We start from the raw sequence: 17,152 nt of genomic DNA, 5'->3' as shown, positions 1-17,152 counted from the left end.
GCAGATGAATATGATGATTGTGCAGAAAGCCCTCAGCTCCATCACTTTTTCCCTTGTGTAGCATCCGCAGAGGGAGAAGAGACATGCTGTGGCACAGGGAAAGGTCAGTACTGTGGTCTTCATTATTACACTTAAACAAGGAAAAGGAGCAGCAGGATTGGGGGGGGGGGTATCACTATGAGGGGTCTCACAAGGAAGAGATGAGGGGGAATGGGTTCTCTATGTCAGAGGTGGCCTGCAGGGTGAGGGGGACCTGAGGTCACAATATGATGTGAGGAGATGAGGAGAGGGCCACAATATGACCTGGGGGGCAGGGGGGTGTTTAATAAGGGGGCCACAATATGACCTGGGGGGCGGGGTGTTTAATAAGGGGGCCACAAAATGACCCGAGGGGGCGGGGTTAATAAGGGGGCCACAATATGACCCGGGGGGGGGGGTTAATAAGGGGGCCACAATATGACCTGGGGGGCGGGGTGTTTAATAAGGGGGCCACAATATGACCTGGGGGGCGGGGTGTTTAATAAGGGGGCCACAATATGACCTGGGGGGCGGGGTGTTTAATAAGGGGGCCACAATATGACCTGGGGGGCGGGGTGTTTAATAAGGGGGCCACAAAATGACCCGAGGGGGCGGGGTTAATAAGGGGGCCACAATATGACCCAGGGGGGGGGGGGTTAATAATGGGGCCACAATATGACCTGGGGGGCAGGGGGGGTGTTTAATAAGGGGGCCACAATATGACCCGGGGGGCGGGGTTAATAAGGGGGCCACAATATGAGGGGGTCACACTAGGAGCTGGCAGAGGCACAGATTCTACCTAATGATGGTCCATGGTCCCCAGATGAAATTACATTTAGAAGTTTATATTTCCGGCTCATCTCATAAGTAGCAACAAGTTTTGTTTTTTTTCCTAGCGCAGTAAATTATGTTACTACTTCCTGCACACAAGCGTTTAGGTCCAAACACGTCCGCGTTCTGGGAGGAGATTCTCCGGACGCTTGTAATGTATTGTAAAGCGCAATTCTATCACCTCCAGCGCACAGACGGGCTCCGGCCGCGTTCACATTGGGTTTGCGTTGAGTTATAAAACCTGCATTTTACCCTCATTATTACGGGGGAGTTTTCTGATGCGTTTGTTTTTATTTGTGTATTGAAAAGGCGTCACAATCTTCAAACGCAGCCTAATACAGGTCAGAGCTCCATGTAGCAGCCGGTGCGGCCCCCAGAATCACTCAGTGGGGGGCACTAGGACCCAGAGTCTGACCCTGGATATAACGATGGATAAGGCAGTGAAAAGCAGAAAAATAGAAACAAAGATAAAAGATTCTGCTGCAGAGAAGACGTCTCTATAGTCCTCAGTGCCCTGTGATATAACATACTGAATATTCCGCCCCCTACAGGTCACTAGTTATATCTATTATCAGCCCCTTGTACAGGGGGTGCTGTGGCCTCAAAATGCATGAAAATACAGGCGGTCCCCTACTTAAGGACACCCGACTTACAGACATCCCATAGTTACAGACGGACCCCTCTGCCCCATGTGACCTCTAGTGACCTCTCTGGATGTGACTATAGTCCCAGACTGCACTGATCAGCTGTAAGATGTCTGTAATGAAGATTTATTGACAATCCTTGCTCCAATTACAGCAAATAATTTGAAACTCCAATTGTTACTGGGACAAAAGAAAAAAAATTTACCCAGAACTTCAATTATAAAATATAGTTTTGACTTGCATACAAATTCAACTTAAGAACAAACCTCCGGACCCTATCTTGTATGTAACCCAGGAACTGCCTGTACCCAAATTATGTGTCCTCCCGTCAGTCAGGTGATGCTCCGGCTTCTTCTACTCGGTGCAACCAAGTTTCGAGGACTTGTCCACATTCAGTAATAGAATCCATGGAGAAACAAAGTATCCAGTAGGGCTCGGGATGCGGCTCAGCTCCAGTGAACCCCAACTTACGTGTTACTGTGTGCTCTATAGCAGTATAACAGTCTTACACATCTCTGCTTGCTGTCACAAGATTCACACCTCAGCCTGAGGGTCTGTTACACTCAGGACAACGGTTCTATTTCGCTACAATGTATCAGCGCCGGTTGCACACGATCAGATTGTAGCAGATGCTGAGCTAAAATTATAGACGATCCTCGTAGAGTGTAAGCTCTTGTGATCAGGGGCCTCATCCCCCATGGTTTCATCTAATGATGTGATTACTCTGATGTCCATGTGTCCCCTGTGATCTGTACAGCGCTGCGGAATATGATGCCGCTATACAAAGCTTATTACTCATAGTTGACGGTTTCTATTCACTGACAGGAAGCAGAACTAAGCCAAAATTCGATAGAAAGTGGTCAGAATCTTATTAAGCAACGAGGACAACACCGCATTTTCTACAGAAGGGGGCGGCGGCGATTTAACCCTTTTGCCGCCGCGCACAACAAAACGGGCACAAAGCAAGCGGAGGTGGTAAAGGAGAACTCATTTTTATTCTCTTTACAAAGGTGGCGATATTAACCTGCCATGAAACATTATAGACAAATATACTGTACATTATACGGAGGACACTGAGCGCAGCCGCATCGGAAAAAAATAACCACAACGCAAGCCCCGCCCCCAGCGAGGAGACAATCGCTAAAAGGAAAACAAACAAAAGAGGAATTCTGGTCAGATCCGGATTAAAAAAAAAAAAATTATAATATAAAAATTAAATATATTTGAATATTTGGGAAGGATTATATATGGCGATGGCGGCCGCGTCCTGCGCAACCCGGACCGCGACCGCCTGAAGGTTTTTCCCCAAATAATTTTTGGGCGAGGGTCTGCATAGTGATCAGTCAGAGCGGCCGCAGATGGATCGGACCATGAAATGTTTTGGAATATTTTTCATAGAATATTTCGTGGACGCGGCGAGTGGTTTCCGTCACAAGTCAACAAGTGGAAAACGTAAAAAACCTTCTCGTGGCGACACGTGGCTCCGGGCGAGATCTATAAAAACCCAAAACTCATGGGGGGGGGGGGGGGGGAAATGAGGGAAAATAAACAAAGTCGGGAGATGGAGATTTATTCCAGAACATGAGGCGGTGGATGAGCCCCGGAGCGGGGGAGGGGCGGGGAGGCTCAGTAAAGGCAGACGCGGTTAGAGGAACATTCGGAAGGTCCGGCTCCTGACGCGGCCGCCGCTTTCCTCGCACAGTCCGCACAGTGAAGGCCGGGAACCTGGCGGACATCACACAAGTTCTTATTATTCTTCTTCACTTTCATTCCCAGGATCAACGTCCGAATCACCATTTACTTTGTCCACAACCATCTCCTCCTCCTCCTCTTCCTCCCCCTCTTCATCCTCTTCCTCCTCCTCGGACTCGTCAAATTCCCCTTCCCTCTCCGCCTCCTCTTCACCTTCTTCCCAGTTATCCTAATAATGCAAAGAAACAAGGTCAGAGGTTACAGCGCCGCTCAGTGGTGGCAGCGAGAAGTGCAGTCATACCGACACTTCACCACCAGCACAATCGTGTGTAACATCGCCCCCCAGGGGTGGGAGAAGGTTTGCGCATTTAAAAAAAAATTTAAAGAATATTACTATGAAAATCCATCCTAATAAACCAGGGACATTACTCCTAGATCCAGGCACTGGGACTGTGGGAATCTTCCTATATTTGTTATCCATGGCCTCCTCCCTTCTAAAATCAACTTTTATAATTATACTGTGCTGCAGCTTCACAGGCTGTCATACTGTCTACTGATGTAATCTCACAATGACAGTGAAGTGCTCCTGCACAGTAACACATTCTGGCTCATTAGAATAATTATAGAAGGCAGGAGGCCATGGATAACAGATATAAGTAGACACCACAGTCCCGGTGCCCGGATCTAGGAGTAATGTCCCTGCTTTATCAGGATGGATTCTGGTGGTAGATTTCCTTTAAAGAGAACCATCTGCAGGTGTGACCAGACAGACAGCAAGCACTGGGGAGTGTCCTCACACTGCTGTGCTCTCTGCAGCCAGAAGTGTACTCAGACCCCCGCCCCCAGTGCACTCCAGAGTCACTACAGTGACTGCAAGCAGTGAGTGCAGGTGTGGGGGATGCTGGGAGTTGTAGTTCTGGTATATTTGCACTTACATCGGATTCTGTGTTGTGTTCGTCCTCCAGGAGTTCGTCCTCTGAAGATTCTGGAAGAGATAAAACACGTGTGACCTTATATTCGGAGGACCCCTTTAATAGCGCCGCCATGTGACCTCCGCGCCTGAGGGGGCAGCAGATCTCTCTACTCTAATGCTGAGCACAGCTGAGGGTTTGTCACAATTGGGTCTATTCTAGATGAACATCTCTGCTATCCTGCAGGCTCGGTATCATTCCAGAGAGAACAGTAACAAACACTCAGCTGTGGAAAGTATTACAGGGGAGGTGACACATTGTAACAGAAGCGCTGCGGTTTTCCTACCTTCCTCGTACACCAGCTTCGCCTCCTGATTGAGCTTCAGCTTCTGCGAGTTTTCAGCCGCCGCCACCTGAGGGAGAGATAGAAACGCAGCATAAATCACCTGCACCGTCGTTACAGTGTGTCAGCGGCCTGTGCCGAGCGTAAGCTCAGACAGCCAAGAGATGAGGCATCAGTGCACATCAGAGGAAGATGCGAAACCAAACTCTTCAATATCATCACAGCGACGTCCCCAGGGGGTCACTACCCCCCGGTATAAGGGGCGACTGGAGGGCGAGTGGCCCCTCGGCTGCAGCACTTACCTGAGTGATGAGGAGGTAAAGTTTCCCACTGAGACGCGACATCGTATGGAGGGTCTTCACCCGCGTCTCCATGATCTGATAGAGAGACCCCAACTCCGTCACCAAATCTGGGAGCTGGAAACAAGACAAAGATGTGAGACCCCCGGGACCAGGACGGCGGGAAAAGTGCCCCCCCCAAGGGACCAGGACAGAGGGAAAAGTGCCCCCCCCAAGGGACCAGGACAGAGGGAAAAGTGCCCCCCCCAAGGGACCAGGACAGAGGGAAAAGTGCCCCCCCCAAGGGACCAGGACAGAGGGAAAAGTGCCCCCCCCCCCCCCCAAGGGACCAGGACCGGAGGCACGAGTGGTCGCCCCCCCATGGGACCAGGGCAGGAGGCACAGCGCGGGCTGCAGTACTCACAGTGGACAGGTAGGAGGCGTGATGCACCAGGACGGCCTTGATCCAGCGCACCATCATTATCGCACTGTGGGAAGAGACAACAGTTATAAGGGGCACCACAGCAGCGCAGAGTATTTCAGGAAGATAACTTGCTCCCTGTGTTATAGGGGAGAGGTCAGAGATGAAGCAGCGCCGTCTCCTCACCTGCTCGGATGTCGCTGTAATCTTTTTGTGAGCTGGAAGAAAAAGAAATAGAACACCAGTTATAGCAAATGTGTTCCTGCACCGACACATTGTAACAAACCAAATGTTAGATCCCACAGGATTATCTATACTGGATGCGACTGTTCCAGACCCTTGGCTGCAGAGCACAGTATTTACAGCGCCCCCTCCTGTCCAGGCCTAGAGCTGCAGCACCACACACATCCTGGAGCCGGGGGAGGCGCCGTGCCATGAAGGAAGCGTCCTCACCTCATGCACCAGGGGCAGCACCGCGTACACCGGGATCCTCGCCACCGTCTTCTTGATCAGAGGCTCGTTCTTGGTCAGCAGAACTTTCTGTGAAGGTAAAGAAGGAGATCAGGACCTGCACTGGGGCGAGGATCAGGACCTGCAGCAGGGGAGGAGCCACAGGAACTGCACCGGGCATCAGGAACCAGGGATGCAAACCTGCACAGGGGAACGGGGGTCACAGGACCAGGGGATTAGAACCTGCACCAGAAGGGATCCCACAGGAACTGCAGGCACCAGAAATGGAGGGGGAGGGGGGCAAAGGGAACAGGACCTGCACAAGGGGAGGAGACACATAATATGGACCCATAAGGGGGTGGAGTCACAGGACAAGGAGCGGTCCTTACGTTTAGGATGTTGATGTCGCTGCTCTCCAGACCCTGCACCAGGAGCACCGAGAAGTTGTCCATCTGCGGGAGGCCGCTCTTCACAGGGACTTTAGGAAGATCAATGTCCATGGCACCAAGTCTGTCCTCAATGCTGACCTGCAGGGGGATCACAGAAACCTCATTACCCCCCGACCAGCACAAAGCAAGACACATTCTCTACATCCAGAGCTACAACCACAGACAGACACAAGCAAAACCAGAGCCCAAGATTATACTGAGCAACAAACAGTCATCAGTACAATAATTACCAGCAGAATAGTGAGTGCAGCTCTGGAGTATAATACAGGATGTAACTCAGGATCAGTACAGGATAAGTAATGTCATGTATGTACACAGTGACTGCACCAGCAGCAGAATAGTGAGTGCAGCTCTGGGGTATAATACAGGATGTAACTCAGGATCAGTACAGGATAAGTATTGTCATGTATGTACACAGTGACTGCACCGGCAGCAGAATAGTGAGTGCAGCTCTGGAGTATAATACAGGATGTAACTCAGGATCAGTACAGGATAAGTATTGTCATGTATGTACACAGTGACTGCACCAGCAGCAGAATATTGAGTGCAGCTCTGGGGTATAATACAGGATGTAACTCAGGATCAGTACAGGATAAGTAATGTCATGTATGTACACAGTGACTGCACCAGCAGCAGAATAGTGAGTGCAGCTCTGGGGTATAATACAGGATGTAACTCAGGATCAGTACAGGATAAGTAATGTCATGTATGTACACAGTGACTGCACCAGCAGCAGAATAGTGAGTGCAGCTCTGGGGTATAATACAGGATGTAACTCAGGATCAGTACAGGATAAGTAATGTCATGTATGTACACAGTGACTGCACCAGCAGCAGAATAGTGAGTGCAGCTCTGGGGTATAATACAGGATGTAACTCAGGATCAGTACAGGATAAGTAATGTCATGTATGTACACAGTGACTGCACCAGCAGCAGAATAGTGAGTGCAGCTCTGGGGTATAATACAGGATGTAACTCAGGATCAGTACAGGATAAGTAATGTCATGTATGTACACAGTGACTGCACCAGCAGCAGAATAGTGAGTGCAGCTCTGGGGTATAATACAGGATGTAACTCAGGATCAGTACAGGATAAGTAATGTCATGTATGTACACAGTGACTGCACCAGCAGCAGAATAGTGAGTGCAGCTCTGGAGTATAATACAGGATGTAACTCAGGATCAGTACAGGATAAGTAATGTCATGTATGTACACAGTGACTGCACCAGCAGCAGAATAGTGAGTGCAGCTCCGGGGTATAATACAGGATGTAACTCAGGATCAGTACAGGATAAGTAATGTCATGTATGTACACAGTGACTGCACCAGCAGCAGAATAGTGAGTGTAGCTCTGGGGTATAATACAGGATCAGTATGATCTTAATGTTCCTAGCTGTGAGATCATATGTGTTATTGCTCCTCCTGCTGTATAACAGCCCTCACTATAATATATACTGATGGTCCTTGGATCTCACCTGGGAGTGTCCCGGTTTCCTCTTCCCCTCGGGTCGGGATGATTGGGTCGGGATGAGGGCGCTGTGACCTGGGATTCCGGGTACTAGGACCCTGGTGTCGTCTTTCTTCACCAGTGGAGTTTTCACCTGTTTGGATAATGGAGATTTTAGGCTGCGGACTCTTCCTGTAGATATTTCGGATACGCGGGGGGTGACGTTACATGTATGTGGGTGCAGAGTGTTCTGGGGGTCCGGTGCGCTCAGACAGCCAAGAGAAGACGCATCACAGAGAGTCAGAGAAGATGCGAAACCAAACTCTTCACATCATCACAGGCGCCGGCACGGAGCCCCCCAGGGTCAGGGGTGCATCGGGGGGTCAGAGGTCACTCACCTTGGTCACCGTCATTTCCTGTCGGAGGGTCAGCGTCGTCTTGATGTCTCGGATCAGACAGACGTGCGGCTCGTCCGTCTTCAGGACCTTCACCAAGAGATGGAAAAATGTCAGATACATAGAGATCCCTACACAGCGCCCCCCGCAGGACATACAAGAGCGCCCCCCGCAGGACATACAAGAGCCCCCCACTGGAGCTACAAGTCCCATACAGGAGACCTCATCCACATAACGACAACTTACCACTCTCTCGATGAGCGGCTGCAGGGTGCTCCCATAGTACAGAATCAGGGACTGCTTGTCCGGGCAGAACCCTGCACAGTGGATCGGCACCGGCGCTGGGGTGGAGCCCTCACTGCCCGACGTAGCAATCTGCACTGTACAAGAGGGAGCCAGAGGCTTCTTATGTGTCCTGGGAGGAGAGGCAAGAGGCACAATGAGAATCAGACACAGGGGGCGACAACGAGCCCAGAGAATCAGGGAGGAAAGGGTTAATATTACCAAATCTAAAGGTAAGTGACAGAAAATATCAACACCTACCCGTTCAGTATGTGCTCAAATAAGTGCAACTGCCCATCTCTGCTGACAACGGCCAACTTCACCGGCTACAAGAGAGACGTCATTATAGTACAGTATGTATACATAGGGGGCAGTATTATAGTAGTTATATTCTTGTACATAGGGGGCAGTATTATAGTAGTTATATTCTTGTACATAGGGAGCAGTATAATAGTAGTTATATTCCTGTACATAGGGGGCAGTATTATAGTAGTTATATTCTTGTACATAGGGGGCAGTATTATAGTAGTTATATTCCTGTACATAGGGGACAGTATTATAGTAGTTATATTCCTGTACATAGGGGGCAGTATTATAGTAGTTATATTCTTGTACATAGGGGGCAGTATTATAGTAGTTATATTCTTGTACATAGGGGGCAGTATTATAGTAGTTATATTCTTGTACATAGGGAGGCAGTATTATAGCAGTTATATTCTTGTACATAGGGACAGTATTATAGTAGTTATATTCCTGTACATAGGGGGCAGTATTATAGTAGTTATATTCCTGTACATAGGGGGCAGTATTATAGTAATTATATTCCTGTACATAGGGGGCAGTATTATAGTAGTTATATTCCTGTACATAGGGGGCAGTATTATAGTAGTTATATTCCTGTACATAGGGGGCAGTATTATAGTAGTTATATTCTTGTACATAGGGGGCAGTATTATAGTAGTTATATTCTTGTACATAGGGGGCAGTATTATAGTAGTTATATTCCTGTACATAGGGGGCAGTATTATAGTAGTTATATTCCTGTACATAGGGGGCAGTATTATAGTAGTTATATTCCTGTACATAGGGGGCAGTATTATAGTAGTTATATTCCTGTACATAGGGACAGTATTATAGTAGTTATATTCTTGTACATAGGGGGCAGTATTATAGTAGTTATATTCTTGTACATAGGGGGCAGTATTATAGTAGTTATATTCCTGTACATAGGGGCCAGTATTATAGTAGTTATATTCCTGTACATAGGGGGCAGTATTATAGTAGTTATATTCTTGTACATAGGGAGCAGTATAATAGTAGTTATATTCTTGTACATAGGGGGCAGTATTATAGTAGTTATATTCCTGTACATAGGGGGCAGTATTATAGTAGTTATATTCTTGTACATAGGGGGCAGTATTATAGTAGTTATATTCTTGTACATAGGGGGCAGTATTATAGTAGTTATATTCTTGTACATAGGGGGCAGTATTATAGTAATATTCTTGTACATAGGGGGCAGTATTATAGTAGTTATATTCTTGTACATAGGGAGCAGTATAATAGTAGTTATATTCTTGTACATAGGGGGCAGTATTATAGTAGTTATATTCTTGTACATAGGGGGCAGTATTATAGTAGTTATATTCCTGTACATAGGGGGCAGTATAATAGTAGTTATATTATTGTACATAGGGGGCAGTATTATAGCAGTTATATTCCTGTACATAGGGGGCAGTATTATAGTAGTTATATTCTTGTACATAGGGGGCAGTATTATAGTAGTTATATTCCTGTACATAGGGGCCAGTATTATAGTAGTTATATTCCTGTACATAGGGGGCAGTATTATAGTAGTTATATTCCTGTACATAGGGACAGTATTATAGTAGTTATATTCCTGTACATAGGGACAGTATTATAGTAGTTATATTCTTGTACATAGGGGGCAGTATTATAGTAGTTATATTCCTGTACATAGGGGCCAGTATTATAGTAGTTATATTCCTGTACATAGGGGGCAGTATTATAGTAGTTATATTCTTGTACATAGGGGGCAGTATTATAGTAGTTATATTCTTGTACATAGGGGGCAGTATTATAGTAGTTATATTCCTGTACATAGGGGGCAGTATTATAGTAGTTATATTAGTGGATGTGGTGGGACGTGTGATGTTAGCACATCATGGAGAGATATACTAGCTCAGTATGGCCCACACATTGATCTCGCTATGCTAGAAGTGATCAGGTACAGTATAGAGGGACCGCCCTGATAAGGCAGATAGCAGATGACCCCCCCTCCTGCATGTAGTGACACCGATGTGTTGACATGAAGCAGAGCTCTTACCTCCTCTTTGCTTTTGGATGGGGCCAGATCTACAGATACTGGGGATTCGGTGAGGGTGAAGGACAGCACTGCACTCTTCTCTCTCTTTTCGGTCCTCACCTGCCTAAAATACGAGAGGCAGAGACTAACTGAACACAAAGTTGTAGGGAATCGTTTCTACCTAATCTCATCTCCTCTTGCAGTCAGAGAATAAGAATGTTACAATTGTATCTCGCTGGTATTTTGTTACAGTTGCATCCAGCTTACAGAAGCCTCACTGATACACTGTAACAATCAGTGACTGCCAGCAGAAATATGGAAAAGGAACCATCATCTCAACCCTGAAGCTTTATAGATGTGCACAGGACGGGGGCGGCGCTCAGACACAGCCAAGGAGGTGTCATCACAGATTTCAGCCAATCGAAACCACATCCTGGTATCATCACAGCGGCCGCCAGCGACACCGCGCGTGCTCCGGAGTCAAGGGGGCGGAACTTACCAGACGCTTATTAACCGGTCATGGATGGACCCGGATAAGAAGTACAGGCCGGTGGTGTCAGGGGGGGTCTGGGAGTCTGCGGACGCTCGGATGGGTATGAACATGAGCGAGGTGACTGCGTCAGAGTGTCCGGTGAATTGCTGCGAGGAGAAGGGGAGAACATTAGACAGAACCTGCTGCCGACCCGTTCCCACCGTGATCGGACCGGGACACGCACCCTGGTGACTTCTTTGGTTTCCAGATCCCATAGTTTGATGCTGCGGCCGGCAGATAACAGCATCTTCCCGTCTGGACTGATACATAAACTGCTGACGCTGCTGCCGTCTCCTTTCCATTTGCTGTGGGGAGAAGAGAAAAGTCAGAATTCTGCAGGAGGGAAGGGTGCAACGCTCTGCGAGGGAGGGAAGGGTGCAACGCTCTGCGGGGGAGGAAGGGTGCAACGCTCTGCGGGGGAGGAAGGGTGCAACGCTCTGCGGGGGAGGAAGGGTGCAACGCTCTGCGGGGGAGGAAGGGTGCAACGCTCTGCGGGGGAGGAAGGGTGCAACGCTCTGCATAGAAGGATAGGGGGGCTCGCTCAGACAGCCAAGAGGAGATCGCTTCATTTCTGTTCAGAATAATGCGAAACCATAGTGCGTGTCATCACAGGAAGCTCCACCCACCGCGCCGACCAATCACACCCTGAGCTTTATTTTATGGGTCAATACGGTTTATCTTTTGGCATTGACGCCTAAATTCTCTTCACCGATCTGAAATGTTTTCCGCCATGACGAGATACATGAGATTCCGGGTGTTAACCCCTATAAGGTTTCCGGCTTCTCCATATAACACGGCTCCTAGTGGCTACTCTTGGGTAGTGCAGCTCTCGGGGAGGTTGTTGGCCGTGCCTCTGAGGTACATGTAGACACGTGGCTACCTTACAGCAGACTGAGGTCATCCTGTATCCAAGCTGGAGCCGTATCGCATCGTGTATCCAGACAAGAGGTGGCCCCAGGGTCCTAGAGACACCCCCGGACTGTCGTCCAGAGACCCCGCATTGCCCCCGCGCTCCGCTCACCATTTGACTTTGTAGGTCTGTGTATTCCATTCCACGATGTGTTTGTCCTCTGAACAACTGTACAAGTAACCATTGTCCTGGTGCCACCGGATACAGTTTACTCTTCTGTCATGGCCGCCCACCTGCAGGCAGGAGGAAAGGGTTAATACAGCTACAACATCCACCTACTGCACAAGTACTGACCTGGGGACAGGTATCAGAGCTTAAATGCCGTGGCTCTGCAGTGCTATGGGGGGAGGGGGGCGGGGGCCGCAGGGAGATACTACAGGGGGGAAGATGCCAAGATTACAGGACACACTACAAGGGTCCAGCCCCCACGGTTTCGGCTCCACTCACCAATTTGCTTTGAAGTTCCCCTTTGACGATACTGTACAACAATATGGTGCCGGTGGCTGTGCCGATGGTGAGGAGGTCGTACTGTTCATTCGTATCCGATGCCTCCCACTTCCTACGTTTTTTCTGATGCGCATCCTGGAGGGAAGAAGAGAAATAGGATCAGAGGAAAGCGGAATCCAGGGGGGAACACGAAAATATCCAGCTGTGCCCCCCCTTCTCTAGGGTAGGAAAGAGGCAACGGGCAGCGCCCCCCCCCCCCCCCATGCCAGGGTAACCCACCCCAGCAACCACACGCAGCTTTCCCCCGCCCACTGGCAGCCAGGGTCCAAAGCTCAGCCCCTCCCACCATCTAAAAATCTATTAAAAGTTAGATTATTCTGTTAATAAAGTTTTTCAATTTTCCAACCAACTTTGTTTTCACTTCCTCTTTATGTATAGGACCTCTGCTTGCTGCCAGTGATACTGGTACTGATCCAGTGCTTCTGATAGTTGAGGGTTTGCTACACTGTAGAGAAGCCTGAATGTGAGACTGATACATTGTAACATCTATGGAATCAGGTGCAATTTGATTGGGTGCAATGAGGAAGTACCAGAACACTACAGAGCTCCGCCCCCATCACCCTACTACAGCCACTACAACCACCACCATTGTCCAGCGCTGGCTTCACCTACATCTGTTCCCCCCACCTGTCGCCCAGCAGTGTCACCCACCCCCTTACAACTGTGCCCCCCCCCCCGGCACACCCATCGGTGTCAGCCCCCACCACAGATGTTCCCTGGTGTCCAGTACAAACATCAGAGATGTTACCCCCCAATAACAGGATCCCCCCGCAGCCTCAGAGTGTGACCCCGATGTGTGGCCCTGCAGAGGCAAGTCCGGACATGTCCGATGTGGATCCGGATACTATGAGACCTGCAGGTAGACGGGTGCTGTCCCTTGTGCCACCCCGGGGTGCAGGATGATTCAGTTGCAGTTTACATCCGTTGTCAAACTCCATGTTATTCCCCCCCCCAATGATCGCACAACAGGGGGCGCAAGGAGCCGCCCGATAGATGTGACAATGTTTTAGGCGAGCAGTGACCATGGGCAACACTTGAGCCAAGGGAGCATCGCTTGTTGTGGAATGGGTGGGACGTGGGCGCTACTAGTGGCATAGTCACGAATGGAGGACACTGTACAAGGCAAGACACCCCCCCCCCATCTACACAACCATATACGGGACCCTGGTGTATTGTGACCTGTAAGAGGTCCTAAATATTACCACTCAGAACCCTGACACGCGCAGGACCTCCGGCTCAGCGACCACAACCCTGCACTATACAGAATAATGAGGGGACAACCGAAAAGTGCAGAAGTTCTCACCCCCCAGATGTGATGTAAAGGACCCTCTGTCACATTGTAAGGGGGTTGGTTGTTGTCTAAGGACCCTACTGTCTCCTCCTAAGTCACCATAACACACTCCATCAGCATATCATGAGGGGTCACTAGGAGCTGCTCGGGTCCTCCCCATAGGATGCACAGCTGTCACATGACCATACACAGGACCTTCACCCCATGTAACAGCAGGAATGAGTCCTCAGCCCCACAGGGCTCCTGCTTTCATGCGACTTGTGAGGGGTCCTGGAAATCACCACACATGACCAGAACCAGCACCTATGGGACCGCTGGACCCTCTCCACCCCTGTACACGGGACAGGATCACTTGGAGCTACAAGTTCTGTGCAGTCACGTGACTTGTGAGGGGTCCAATAACTTGGCACACAGGACCCGCTGATGTACAAGGGGCACAGGATGAGGACCCCCGAGAAGTGCACGTCCTCAACACTAACGAGGGGTCCTAAATATCACCACGAGCTGGACATGCGCAGGACCACAGCAACAGACCACTTGTCTGCACAGAACCTCTGTAACTCTTCTGTCATGTGACTTGTGAAGGGTCCTAAATATCACCACACAAGCTGGACATGAGCAGGACCCCCACTGATGGGTCCACAGGAAGGGAGCACTTGGAGTTACAGAAGTTCCGTGCAGTCACATGACTTGTAAGAAGTCCACTATCATAGCACACAGGACCCTCTGATGTACACGGAGCACAAGATGAGGACCCCCGAGAGTTGCACAAGTCCTGACCCCCCCCCCCCCCTGTAATGCACAGGATTCCCCCCCAATCTCATGTGAGGGGTCCTAAATGTCACGATCTGGACATGCGCAGGACCACTTGTCTGCACAGAACTTCTGTAACTCTTCTGTCATGTGACTTATGAGGGGTCCTAAATATCACCAAACAAGCTGGACATGAGCAGGACCCCCACCATTGGGTCCACAGGAAGGGAGCACTTGGAGTTACAGAAGTTCCGTGCAGTCACATGACTTGTAAAAGGTCCACTAGCATAGCACACAGGACCCTCTGATGTACACGGAGCACAGGATGAGGACCCCCGAGAGTTGCACAAGCCCCCCCCCCCCCAGTAATGCACAGGATTCCCCACTAATCTCATGTGAGGGGTCCTAAATATCAACACGATCTGGACATGCGCAGGACCACTTGTCTGCACAGAACTTCTGTAACTCTTCTGTCATGTGACTTGTGAGGGGTCCTAAATATCACCAAACAAGCTGGACATGAGCAGGACCCCCACCATTGGGTCCACAGGAAGGGAGCACTTGGAGTTACAGAAGTTCTGTGCGATCATGTGACTTGTGAGAGGTCCAGTATCTCACGGGGACCCCCAGGAGTTACACATGTCCTCAGCCCCCCATTATTCACAGGACCCCCCCCCCCCCCAACCCAATGTCTTGTGACTTATGAGGGGTCCTAGATATCACGCCGTGAGCTGGACATGTGCAGGACCCGCACAGATGGGACCACCTGGAGTTACAGAAGTTCTGTGCAGTCACATGACTTGTAAGAAGTCCACTATCATAGCACACAGGACCCTCTGATGTACACAGAGCACAAGATGCGGACCCCCGAGAGTTGCACATGTCTTCACCCCCCCAGTAATGCACAGGATCCCCCCCAATCTCATGTGAGGGGTCCTAAATATCACCATGATCTGGACATTCGCAGGACCACAGGAACGGACCACTTGTCTGCACAGAACTTCTCTAACTTTCCTGTCTTATGAGGGGTCCTAGATCTCACCCCGCGAGCTGGACATGTGCAGGACCCGCACGGATGGGACCACATGGAGTTACAGAAGTTCTGTACAGTCACAGGTCCGGGATCTCGGCGCACAGGACCCTCTAATATACACGGGGCACAGGACCAGGACCCCCCCGGACATGTGTCACCCGAGTCCAGGCTTGGGGATTGCACGGGTCATCAGGGCGCACGTGTAACACGTGACGCGAGGTGACAGGGGCCGCACACACGTGTTACATACATGTCGGGCCGCGCGCACGTGTTACATCCGTATCCTGCTCGGAGCCCCCCACCCGCTGATAGCCCCCCGCTTCTCACCTGGAAGCCACGGGCCGGCGCCCAGGCCAGGCACGTACAGGTGGCGCTGAGGTGCGCGGAGGGCACGTACTCTCTCCTCAGCCCGGGCCCGCGGGTATCCCACACCTGGATCCTACCGTCCGCACCGGACAGAGCGAGCAGATCGCGGCTCCCGGGCGAAAGGGCGCAGGGAGGGGGGAGCGGCTCATACACGCCGCCCGCTGCCGCCATTGCTCCGCTCCGATCGTAGCCACGTGTTTAAGGACAGAGCATGCGCACATGCAACGAGGGAGGAGCTGCGCCCAATCAGACCGCGCCTCCGCCATGACGTCATGCCAGTGCCCAGAAGTTCGCCGCGACCCGCGTGACGTGACCGCTAGAGGCCGCAGCGTCAGTCGCCGGCCGCCATCTTCCCGGAGACCGATCATAACTATAACCATGGTGTAAGCTCCGAGATAATGGCCGCGCTCGCCAGGAGACACTTTCTTCTGACTGTATTACTTTCATCGTATGAGGAAATGCATATATAACATGCTGCCTCCACATGTTCCGCTCAGCTGGGGGGTCCTGGGGGCTCAGAGCTGCAGGGTGGTCGCCTCCAATGCTGGGAGTTGTGAGGTGACTGCAGAAATGTGTGAATTGTGACTGAGATCTTGTACTTTGGGATTCCCATAGAGGAGCGCTTTACTCGGTCTTCTAGTGCCTGTATAGCGCCCACATACTCCGCAGCTGTGTACGTCATCACTCCCTGTCTCCATAGTGACCTGTGAGGGGTCCTACATATCACTAGATAGAACCTGGACCTGTGCAGGACCTTCACCAAGTAACACTCAGCACAGAATCAAATAATGAGGGGATCACTAAGAGTTGAAGTCCCCCACATATGATGTACAGGACCCCCACTGTCACATGACTTGTGAGGGGTCTGATATATCACCAACACAGGGACTTGCACAAGTCCTCACCCCCCACGTGTAATGTACAGGACCCCCACTGTCATGTGACTTGTGAGGGGTCCGTTATATCACCAACATGACCTGAACCCCGTCCCGCCCATGGGACGCGCAGGACCCCGTCCCCCCATGGGACGCGCAGGACCCCGACCCGCCCATGGGACGCGCAGGACCCCGTCCCGCCCATGGGACGCAGGACCCCGTCCCGTACATGGGACACGCAGGACCCCGTCCCGTACATGGGACACGCAGGACCCCATGCCGCACATGGGACACGCAGGACCCCATCCCGCACATGGGACACGCAGGACCCCATCCCGTACATGGGACAAGCAGGACCCCATCCCGTACATTGGACGCGCAGGACCCCATCCCGTAC

General features: G+C 50.6%; 1 protein-coding gene and 4 non-coding genes across 5 annotated transcripts; all 5 read right to left on the bottom strand.

Annotated features, from left to right (window-relative positions):
- Positions 1–2,464: 2,464 nt before the first annotated feature.
- WDR43 (WD repeat domain 43) lies at positions 2,465–16,102 on the bottom strand. Its single transcript, XM_072139960.1, has 18 exons — positions 15,842–16,102; positions 12,378–12,512; positions 12,042–12,163; positions 11,205–11,325; positions 10,988–11,127; positions 10,510–10,612; positions 8,424–8,488; positions 8,127–8,295; positions 7,884–7,970; positions 7,514–7,639; positions 5,978–6,115; positions 5,592–5,678; positions 5,325–5,356; positions 5,142–5,205; positions 4,742–4,855; positions 4,443–4,509; positions 4,121–4,170; positions 2,465–3,414 (listed from the first exon to the last, which is right to left on the bottom strand). The coding sequence occupies exons 1-18, from the start codon at positions 16,049–16,051 to the stop codon at positions 3,244–3,246; spliced, it is 2,001 nt and encodes a 666-aa protein (XP_071996061.1). The 5' UTR covers positions 16,052–16,102; the 3' UTR covers positions 2,465–3,243.
- LOC140123291 (small nucleolar RNA SNORD53/SNORD92) lies at positions 4,585–4,666 on the bottom strand. Its single transcript, XR_011854620.1, has one exon. It is a non-coding gene; the product is annotated as a small nucleolar RNA SNORD53/SNORD92 (small nucleolar RNA).
- LOC140123288 (small nucleolar RNA SNORD53/SNORD92) lies at positions 7,749–7,829 on the bottom strand. The gene has a single exon (XR_011854617.1). It is a non-coding gene; the product is annotated as a small nucleolar RNA SNORD53/SNORD92 (small nucleolar RNA).
- LOC140123290 (small nucleolar RNA SNORD53/SNORD92) lies at positions 10,864–10,939 on the bottom strand. Its single transcript, XR_011854619.1, has one exon. It is a non-coding gene; the product is annotated as a small nucleolar RNA SNORD53/SNORD92 (small nucleolar RNA).
- Positions 11,558–11,635, bottom strand: LOC140123292 (small nucleolar RNA SNORD53/SNORD92). Its single transcript, XR_011854621.1, has one exon. It is a non-coding gene; the product is annotated as a small nucleolar RNA SNORD53/SNORD92 (small nucleolar RNA).
- Positions 16,103–17,152: the final 1,050 nt, after the last annotated feature.

The sequence above is a fragment of the Engystomops pustulosus genome, chromosome 3 (assembly GCF_040894005.1).
Source record: "Engystomops pustulosus chromosome 3, aEngPut4.maternal, whole genome shotgun sequence".
NCBI classification, from domain to species: Eukaryota; Metazoa; Chordata; class Amphibia; order Anura; family Leptodactylidae; genus Engystomops; species Engystomops pustulosus.
Note: the sequence above shows the minus strand (reverse complement) of the source record. Positions and strands in the feature narration are given on the sequence as shown.

Coding starts and splice junctions, on each gene's coding strand:
- WDR43 (XM_072139960.1), bottom strand. CDS start 16,051: ATGGCGGCAGCGGGCGGCGTGTATGAGCCGCTCCCCCCTCCCTGCGCC. Junction 12,164..12,377: donor GGGAACTTCAAAGCAAATTG/GTGAGTGGAGCC, acceptor TCCTGCCTGCAG/GTGGGCGGCCATGACAGAAG. Junction 7,971..8,126: donor AGCCGCTCATCGAGAGAGTG/GTAAGTTGTCGT, acceptor CTCTTGGTGAAG/GTCCTGAAGACGGACGAGCC.